The 10,735-nt window shown below is 44.5% G+C and overlaps 1 protein-coding gene across 1 annotated transcript; it reads left to right on the forward strand.

Moving 5' to 3' along the window:
- Positions 1-1,036: 1,036 nt before the first annotated feature.
- Positions 1,037-1,861, forward strand: Nfilz (NFIL3 like basic leucine zipper). Its single transcript, XM_051178802.1, has one exon. The coding sequence runs from the start codon at positions 1,037-1,039 to the stop codon at positions 1,859-1,861; it is 825 nt and encodes a 274-aa protein (XP_051034759.1).
- The last annotated feature ends 8,874 nt before the right edge of the window (positions 1,862-10,735 follow it).

Below are 10,735 nucleotides of genomic sequence, written 5' to 3' on the forward strand. Positions count from 1 at the left end.
AGAGGATGAGTGACAAGTGAGCTAATGGGTAATGAGTGGGTGGATGACAGACAGTTGTGTGGGAGGACCTGATGTACAGATAGGTGGTTGGCTGGGTGGACAGGCAGATGTGAAATTTTGGTCATGGACTGTAAGTTACAATCTGTTCATAATTCATGTATCAGCTACTTTTCATTTGTTATTATTTTGTTTTTATTACTATTTTTAATGTTTTATTATGACTTATATTTTGTGTACATGATTGTGTGTGTGTATGTGTGTGCTTGTATGTGTGTGTGTGAGAGAGAGAGAGAGAGAGAGAGAAAGAGAGAGAGTGTGTCATCATGTAAGCAGTAAGGCTTGCATGTTGGTACTCACCTTTTATCTTGCTTGAGACAGGGTCTTTTTGCTGTCTTGACCCGTATATGCCAGTCTAGCTGGCATGGGAGGTCCAGGGATTTTCTGTATCCACTTCCTCCCGTATCACTGTAGGGGTACTGGGGTTGTGCACACCTGCTGCAGTGCTTTGTGTATGTGGGTCTGGGGATTCAAACTCAGGTCCTCAGGCTCGGGCAGAAACTCTTTAATCACAGAGCCAGTTCCCCAGCCTCCGCCAGCTGATTTTCTGAGCCACAGCTTGGCCAGTGGAACTCCGTGTTCACACATTCTTTCTTTCTAGGTACGTCCTTTCTCCCATCTTCCTCCGGATCTGGGATTATTACACAGTTCTTGTGTAGGCTGATCTTCTCAGGGGTAAGGAAAACGCTTTGGAAAGAACTTGTGTCCTCTGAAGGGACAGATCTCAAACAGATCTCTGTGACGACTGGGGTGTTCTTAAGCCATATCCAGACTCAGCCTCATTTGGCACCACCTCCCTGCCTCCTTTCTCATGGTTACATCCCTCTACAGATCTGTCCCCAGCCCAGTCTCTGCTCCATCTGGTGCTTCAGTGGAGATGGTAGACACAGAGATGATTAGAGGGATGAGAGCCATTTGGGTCAGCCTCCGGTCTCTGATCCAAGACCTCTTTTTATCTTTTCCAGGTGCTGAGGCAGCTATGAATGTGGATACCTTGGGCCTGCCCAACATTTCTCAGGGTCCCAGCAAAGTACTCTGGGGCACTCGCAGGGGTCCAACCATGCGCCGACAGAGGGAGTTTATGCCGGAAGAGAAGAAGGACACAATTTACTGGGAGAAACGGAGAAAGAACAACGAGGCGGCCAAGCGGTCCCGGGAAAAGCGACGTCTCAATGATGTGGCCATTGAAGGCAGGCTGACCATGCTGCTGGAAGAGAATGCTATACTAAGAGCTGAACTGCAAGCACTCAAACTTCGATTTGGCCTTTTGCCTTCTGTGTGTGGTCCCCGGACATTGCCCTTGCAGGCCTTGCTATGGAAGTCTTCCTGGGCTGGAGACTCTCATTCAGGGGCTGACAAATTCTTATCTTTGCCTGGTGCCCATGGCTGCCTCTTCAAACCATATGCCGTGGATTCTGGGATTACGGGTTGCTCAGGCTGCCTGGTGGCTCAAGGGTGGGCTGGCTTAGCTGCTTCCCCCAGGTTCTTCCAGGAGACCCCCAGGATAGTTGACAGGACCTTTCATTCCACCTTCCCAGCTGCTATCTTTGGTTGTCACTTCTTAGATGGGTATGCGGGACCCAGAACAGAGCTCAAGTCTTGTTGTGGGCTGTGGCCACCTTTGCCCACTGGATCCCATGCCCCAGGGCCCTCAGATATCTCACTGACATCCTTTGAGAGTTCCATGGGGTTTTTGCCTGGTATGACCTGCCCTGTCCCAGGTGACAGGTCTGAGGGGCTGGCTCAGATTTCCCTGCCTCACAAACTGCGCATCAAATCCCAAACCTCAAGCAGCTTATGCTGAGATTGGGAGGTTGGTCAGGGAAGCCTCTGAGAGCTGCCTCTGGCCAGGCCCAGGCGGACAAGGGGGTAGCTAAAATTGCGCATGGGTTTCTATAAAGAATGAATGGCTTGACTTTGAGTAGTTACTAGGACAGGCCAGGGCCTGCAGGAAGTTGCCCTTGCTGGGAGGGTTTACCTCCTGGAGCCAAGACCAAGGCTCTAGGTGAAGAGGGGATGAAATCCCAAGTTGAATTATGTTATAATTTTTACTTTGCTCTAAAATCTTGACTCTGGGTTGTTTCATCTCTTCACTCACCCATCAGTCCATCCAATGATTGTTGCCATCCACCGAGCCATCTGTTTATTCTTCATGTTTAAATCAGTCAACTCATCTCCCTACCCATTTCTCCATCTGTGTACTCATTTTTTATTTGTATCTATTTTCTATCCCCCACCAATGTCTTTCTATCCACTCTTCTACCTATCTGCTTTCTTCTTCTTACTCATTTATTCATCTATTTATTCATATTTTATCCATTCATCAGTCCATCCATCCATCATCCATCCATTCATCCGCCCACCCACCCATGCACCGATCCATCCATCAAACCTCTCACCCTTCACAATCTTCATCTTTTCATCCATCTTAACAATCTATTTATCTTCTCTTTCATCTGCCCACCTGCCTGATCTTCTGTCTGTCTGTGCTGGCTAGTTTGAAATAAGCCAGAGTCATTTTAGAAGAGGGAAGCTCAGCTGAGAAAATGGCACCACCAGACTGGCCTGTGGGCAGGACTGTGCTGTGTTTTCTTAATGACTGTGGTGGGAGAGCCCAGCTCACTGTGAGCTATGTTACCCTGGATAGGTGGTCCTACATGTAATAAGAAAGCAGGCACGAGGAGCAAGAAAGCCAGATAGCAGCATCCTCCATGCTCTCTGCATCAGCTCCTACTTCCAGGTTCCTGCCTTATTTGAATTCCTTCCCTGACTTCCCTTAGCAATAGAGCATGACCTGAGAGATGTAAGCTGAAACCAACCCTTTTTTCCTCAACTTGTGTATGGCTATGATGTTTTTATCACAGCAAAAGAATTACTAAGTCTATCTATCTATCTATCTATCTATCTATCTATCTATCTATCTATGTACATACCTCTGCAATCCATCTTTTGTTCATTCATATGTTTAAATATATGCTGATAATAAAGATTTTTAAAGAAAAAAGTGTTTATGGCTATGTTGTTTTATAACAGCAACAGAATCTCTAAGGGTCTGTCTATCTATCTATCCATTCATCCTCCTATCTATCACTGATCAATTTTTCTCCTTTTCTTTTTTTAAAATTTATTTTTTATTTTACATGTCGATCCAAGTTCCCCCCTCCTTCCCTCTTACCCTCTCTGCCCCCTCACATGCACCCTGACCACCCTCCCCTCCCACCCCCACCCCAATTCCACATGTAGGGCAATGCCATCCAGGTGGGGTCATGTAGATCTGTCAAGTGATTTGAAGTAGGGACTAGGACTTCTCTCCTGTCTCTAGGTTAAGGGAGTATCCCTCCATGGGGGATGTGTCCACAAGGTCCTTTTGTGCACCAGGAATACATCCTGGTTCCACTGTCTGAGGTCCCTTAGACTGCTCAGTCCTTCTGGCTGAGACCCATATTCAGGGGGGCCTGAGTCAGTCCCATGCTGGATTCCCACTTATCATTTTGGGGGGCGGCATTAGCTCCTCCTTGTTGAGGTCGGTTGTCTCTATGTGTTTCTGCAACCTGGTCTTGTCCTCTCCCTCTGCATCTGGATTCTAGTTCGACTAAGTTTTTAGTTATGGGTGTTTGCTTCTGTTTTCAACAGGTATTAGATGAGGGCTTCATGATGGTGGATAAGTTAGTTGTTGATCTCACTATCAGGGAAGGGCATTTATGGTAGCCTTTCCACTGTTGCTCAAATTGATAGTTGGAGTCAGTCTTGTAGGTCTCTGGACATTTCTTTAGGTTCAGTTTTCTCTTTATTCCTATAAAGGGCTCCCTCTTTTATGTTCTCTCTCTCTCACTCTCTCTCTTCTGTCTTCTATTCCTACCCTGACTCAATCTTCCTAGTCGCACGTGCTTTCCTCCCCTTCTTTTCTTCTTTTCTTTCTCTCCCCCCCCCTCTTATTTTTTGGTTTTGTGAGACAGGGTTTCTCTGAGGTGATGGGAGATGTCATTCTGTAAATGTTTCTCATGCTGGTTGGCCAATAGGAAAGGAAGATAGGCGGGACTGGGAGACAAGGAGGAAAGAGAAAGTAGTAAAGGAGCCAAGATGGAGAGTCGGGAGAAAGCAGTATGCCAGCCGGCTCCCCGGTAAGAGAAATACATAGATCAGCAGAAATGGGTTAATAATTAAGGCAGAGCTAGCCGATAAGAAACAAGTAACCGGGCCAACAGAATTATATCTAATACAGAGTCTCAGTGTGTTATTTGGGGCAGGCGTGGTGGCAGGGCAAGACCAGCGGCGGCAGGCAGAAAAACCTATACACCTTACACTGAGGCTGTCCTGAAACTAGCTCTTGTAGACCAGGCTGGTTTCAAACTCACAGAGCTCTGCCTGCCTCTGCCTCCCTAGTGCTGGATTAAGGGTGTGCACCACCACCATTTTTCTATTTATATATCCATATATCTATCTATCCTTCTATATTTCTGTCTGTTTGTCTATCTATCATCTTCTATTTGCTCATCCATTCATCCTTTACCCTTTCATCCAACCTTTCATCAACTCATCTGTAAGGAGTAAGGTTTTTTCCTCCCTCCGCTGGTCTTGTCCTGCCACTGCATCAGCCCCAATTAATACCCAGAGACCCTGTATTAGATATAATTCTGTTGGCCTGTTACTTGTTTCTTATCGGCTAGCTCTGTCTTAAGTATTAACCCATTTCTGCTAATCTATGTATTTCCAAGTGGTCTCATCTTACCAGAGAGCCGGCTGGCTTCCTGTTCTCTCCAGACTCTCCATCTTGATTCTTTCTTCCTACTTCCTCTTTCCTCCTTGTCTCCTAGTCCCGCCTATCTTGCTTTCCTATTGGCCAACAGTGCTTTATTCATTAACCAGTATGAGAAACATATTTACAGAATGACATCTCCCATCAGCCCCACCCTGTGCCAAGACCTTTCATTGATATCTCTTCACCGGTTGAGAATTATTGTAATTAGGTACTGTGAAGGCAAATTTCTCTTTATCTTGTTCTTGTAAAGGTATAGTGAAGAAGCAATCCTTTAAATCAATAACTATAATACTCATCCATCTTCTTACCCTTTTGGTCATCCATTTATTCATCTTCAATCAATTCATCCATCTACACATTGATCCATTCATTGTTTTTATACATCTTCTCATCCATCGTTCTATCCATCCTTGCATCTTCTCACCCACCTGCCAATCTCTTTACTTATCATTCATCCTTCTACTCATCTATCCACCTCAATCCTTCAATTTTAATCCATGTCATAACCCATCCACACATTTAATCCACTGTTAACCCATCCACATATCCACATTTTTACTCCCTTCACTCCTTTTATTTTCCACCTTTTCATCCATCTACTGATCTATCCATCCTCATTTCATTTTTTTACACATCCAATCACTAATTTCAACTTCTTTGTTCTTCTATCCTATCCACACCCTCTCATTTACCTACACTCATTATCTCCTTCCTGAGTCACTAATGATCTTTGGCCTTCTGTGTCCAGCTTAGAGAGAAAGAAGTGTGAGGTGCACCACCAGAGAAAATAAAGTCTCAGGGAGTCTGAATCCTGAATTCTTGGAGGTCATCTTGGGGCTTTGCTTACTACCTGGATAGGGATCAGATGTATCCTATTGAGATGACTTCTCTGTGTCTTGGGACGGGGTCCTAGACTGCTGTAACAGGTTAGCAATTTTTTGTTTGTGTGTGTCTGTGCATTTGCATGTGGGTTTGTGTGAATTTGTGTTTGCATGTGAATTTTTTTTTGTGTGTGTGTGTCTGTGTGTCTTTACTGTTCTCCCTTTCCTCCAGCTTATTGCTGACCCTGAGATACTATCCCAGCTGACCAGAAGAAATAACCACTCAGTATAAGGTTCTCTCCTGAATGGCAGAAGCCACACTCTCTTCATTTTCTCATTCAAGAAGGAATCTTTGTTAGATTCTGGGTTGTATGGCCCTAACTACAATAGCGGGGAGAGGTAGTGAAGGCAGGAGAATCCTCTCTTCTGGTTCTGTGGCTGAGTTCTGGATGGTCCTGGAGAGCAAGGCCATCAGGTGTCAGGAGCATCCCACATTACATGTGGAAGCTGGTCTAGTTCTCAGCCACCCTGATTCATCCGGTTCAGGACCAGCCAATACCCATCTGGATGTGAGTGAGGCCTTAGTGCTCTTGCTCCCACCTTTGGGGCTAGGGCTGTTATTTTTCTTTAAAAGCTTTATGATCAGCATATATTTAAACACAATTGTGATTCTGTTATGACATTTCCCTTCATGTATATAATGTATTTTGACCATATCCTTCATCACACTCTTGCCCCACCCACCCCTGCTGATCCCTTCCTCTTCCCACCTAGTCCTCCTACTTTCTGGTTTTTTGTTTTTGGTGACCCAATGAGTTTAACTGAGGTTGCTTACAGGAACATGGGTGGGGATTTGTTTACAGAAACAATTTGCCAGTGAGTACACAACTGAAGATGCCCTCCAACCATTTACTGTCTATTAATCCTCAGGGGTGGGTGGGGCCATTTGAGCCCCTCCCCCTAACAATCACTGACTGCTTATCAGTCCTCAAAGGGGTGGGGCCACGCAAGCCACCCCCACCAGGAACCACTAACTGCCTATAAATCCTCAAGGGTGACTGGGGGCTCATGAGTCTCTCCCTCTAACAATCATTGACTGCTTATTAATCCTCAGAGGGGCAGGACTTGTGAGGCCCTCCCCTCTTCCCAGCAACGAATTACTGTTGGGTGAGCCATTCTTCTTAGCAACTGTTGTTAGTAGTGTATCAGTCCATAGGGAAGGCCTCCCCTTAAGACATTCGTTTTCCAACAGTGACTAGAAAGCCTTCCTGGAAGGAGTGGTCCAAGTTGGCCAATGCCTGTCTTTGGATAGATCTAAGTCCTAGTTGTAGACTTAGATCTATAGGTCTCTTAGATCTATAAAATCTGAAAATCAGAAGAGTTCTACATGGGAGGAGCTCTTAGAGTTTTCACATGAGTGTTTATTTGGTTTCTGTTCCATACTTCTGGGGTTGAAGAACTCATTGCTTTCCAAACTATTTTAGTGATTCCTTCTCTTCAGCCCAAAGCTTCATCTAATAAACTTACCCCTCAGACCTCTGTCTTTTTCCTCTTTCCTCTTGGAAATGGCTTGGAAGATTCTAGTTGTTCATCTACAAAGTATAGACTGTCACACTTCCTTTAGATGATCTGAGGACCAAACCTCGGTCATTGTATACAAATCTCAAGAGCTCAGAGCTGTCTGGTTCAGTTACTCTAACCATACACCATTTGACACAGTTTATACTCACTTAGCGTCCAAATGTTAACTTCTATTTCCTTGCTGTGTAGAAGTGATTCACATTTCTTGATTCACTGAAGTGCTTAGGAGACATGCCTTCTCATTTTCAAATGACTTCCCTTCACCATGGCTTGCCTTTTGTTGTTTTATTTTTAATAATAATTCTAGGAACTGATTAGGAAACACTCATTCATCAGATTCATATTTTTAACAATCTCCTTTTGTGTTCCTTCTGTGGGGCCAAGCAAGAGTTGCAAGAGGGTCAACTCGACTGTTTGTGGAAAGAGAAAACTCATGTCAATGACCGGAATCTTTACCAGATGTGTTGATTAACACTGTATTGGGTGCTGGGAACACAGCTATGGTTTCTGTCCTCTGAGAGCTCCTGGGGAGCTGATTCTTCCCCTGTGGGTTCCTAGAAGTACTGTTGTAAGATCTGGGAGCTACTTAACACCCAGGTAACCCTTGGTGTGGGTATCGGTTTTATGACAGGTTTAGGGAACAATTTTAGGACATCATGTGGTTATGTGTTACTTTATCTGTTTTATTCTTCCTTACATGTCATGAGATGTCTTTGGGTACAAATGCCTACAATTTTCCTTTTGCTTCAGATGTAGTATATATATTTGGGTACAAATGCCTACAATTCCCTTTTGCTTTAGATGTATTCACTCTATATATGTCCAATAAAGATGGCATGGGAATTTTTACCTGCTTCAACTGGTGACTTTCAGGGCTAGCAATGGAAGAAACTGAAGTGGCTAGGTTCCTCTCTTTTGTCTGCAAGGTTTCTCAGATACACCCTGGCTGAATACATCTGAGTTCTTGTGAGAATATGTGTGTATTTTTATGTGTGTGCGTTTTCATGTTTGCATGTGTGTGTGTGTGTGTGGTGTGTGTGAGAGAGAAAAAGAGATAAAGAGGGAGAGAGAACAGGGAGAAAGAGAGAGAGAGAGAGAGAGAGAGAGAAAGAGAGAGAGCACAGACTAGAGGTTGATGTCTGGTGTCTTTCTTGATCACTGTCCACCTTAAATTCTGAAGCTGGGTCTTTAACTTGACCTTATTCATCTCTGACTCGGTTAGTCTAGTTATCCAGCTTGCACTCATTGTCTCCACTTCCTGGGTTTTGGGATCACAGGTGGACTGCCACACATATCCAACATTTACCTGGGCTCTGGGATTAGAATTCACGTCCTCATGCTTATGCAGAAAGCCCTTTACCCACTATGCTATCTCCTCACTCACTGGAGTCCTCGGGCTATAGCATCACCACTCCTCAGGAACCCCTTCCACAGTGGCTCAGTCAGAATTTGCTTTATGATCTGTGGAGTGGTCATCCTGGGCTATATAGTGAGTTTTAAGGCCAGCCTGTGCCACATGAGTCTGTCTCAAAGAAGTCGTCTCTAAAACAACTACAAAATGAACTGGTGGGGAAAATCTGTGCTAGAATATAGCCATTTTGATAAAAACGAATACAGCCAGATCGATCCTGCAGGGCATAGCATGTTGATGCTACTCTGGGCTGCATATTCTGCAGTGGAATGGTGGATTTTAGGGGTGCTTGTTTTCACTCTTAATATTCTCAAAGTGCTGTGCAGAGTGGACACTCCTGCATGCAAAAGAAATTTGTGTTCTCATATTCCGAATTATCCGCACATTTTCTAACACTTCATATTCATTTTAAATTACATTTTATTTAGTGTGTGCTGTACATACACACCTGTCCACACAGATGTGGCATGATGCAGGTGCTGTGGCATTTGAATCCACTGGGAAAGACCAAAGACAGACTTAATTAAAATTTGATTAAGTGAGTTTATTCTTACTTCTAGCAGAAGGATGACAGCTTTAGAGACACAAAACATGTCATGCCAAAGGGGGCTAAAGAAAGGGTTTATAAAGGCAGACATCAAAGGTGCCTGCTACAGATATCTCAGGCTTTATGGAATCCACAACTGAATGACAAAATTGCTTTAACTTCCCTCAGTTGTTTCTCATCTCTGTTACACAGGGATAGAAGACCAGACCATCCCAGTCCTACGGCTGATAAGTGCGCTTAGAAAAGGGAGAGCAAGTGACTGGGCTAGTTAATTACCTCACAGCAGCAACAGCATGTCCTATTCTTACTTCACAGCAGTAACACCTGCAAGTAGCTACAATCTCGGAGGTATTTCAGAGCAAAGATCTACAGCCCGTAAGGGGTGCCTGGTACCATGTTAAGTTTCTTAGTCATTACAGGGAGTCATATATGTTATAACACAAGCCTGAGCACTCTGGAGGAAGTGACAATTTGCAGGAGTCAGTTCTCTCTTTCCATCATGTGGAGCCTATGGATTGCATTCAGGTGGTCAGGTTTGGTGGCAAGGGCTGTTTTACCCAAGGGGCCATCTTCTGGTCCTTATTTTCATTTTGAGACAATATCTTGCTATGCTCCCCAGGTTGGTCTTGAACTCCTGGCCTCGGACAATTCTCCTGTCTTAGTCTTGGTGGTGTGGCATGGGTTTCATTTATTGTTGGTACATTTTTGTCATAGTCAAGAGTCCGTGTGTTACCTTTATGAAGGCGGCTTTGTATCTTCACATTACAGACACCAGGAAAAGACACAAAATGTATGTGTTTCTCGCCCTTGTGGTTTTGACAGTCTTGTGAGGGGGACAGATTTAAAACAAACAAACAAAAATAACCAAAACCAGAGAGAGGCCTCCTGCCTCTTTCATGTGGTTCAGGCATCTATGCCAACAGCAACAGCTTCAACACTTTCGTTATCTGCAAAGGCAAAAAGTCCCAGTAGATTTCTATTTTCTGAGAAAAAGTGATTGACATCACCACAGATGGACACTGAGACCAGAGGCTACCACAGCCAAATGATGCAGTGGCTGAAATGCTCTCCAGGTGGCATGTTCGAATATTCTAATAAAAAGAGCTCAGTCAGCTTAGAAAATAAGATGTCTTAACAATGAAAAAGCCAGGTCTAGGGAGATGATGGCTCACTTGTAAAATACCCACTGTGCAAGCATAAGGATCTTGTGGGTCCCAAGGACCCAGGTGAAAAGTTGGGTGTGGAGGCGCTCATCCACAGCCCTAGTGCTGGGGTGGGGCTGAAAGGAAAGGGAGAGGACTGGCGAGAGCTCCTGGGTAAAGGTGCTTGCTGCCAAGTCTGATGACCTGAGCTTGATTTCACCCTCCTGGTGAAAGGAGCAAACCAACTCCTGCGAGTTGTCCTCTGACCTCCAAGTTCTCTGCTGTGGAAAGTACTCTGCTAAAGAATAAACACATGCAGTAAGAGTTGAAGTCTAAAACAACACGAGACAACAAGAGAGAAAATTATAACAAGAATCAAAAAAGATGTGGAGGCTTCCAAGGATGGAGTGAATTGTG

This window comes from Phodopus roborovskii, unplaced genomic scaffold, assembly GCF_943737965.1.
Source record: "Phodopus roborovskii unplaced genomic scaffold, PHOROB, whole genome shotgun sequence".
Taxonomy (NCBI): domain Eukaryota; kingdom Metazoa; phylum Chordata; class Mammalia; order Rodentia; family Cricetidae; genus Phodopus; species Phodopus roborovskii.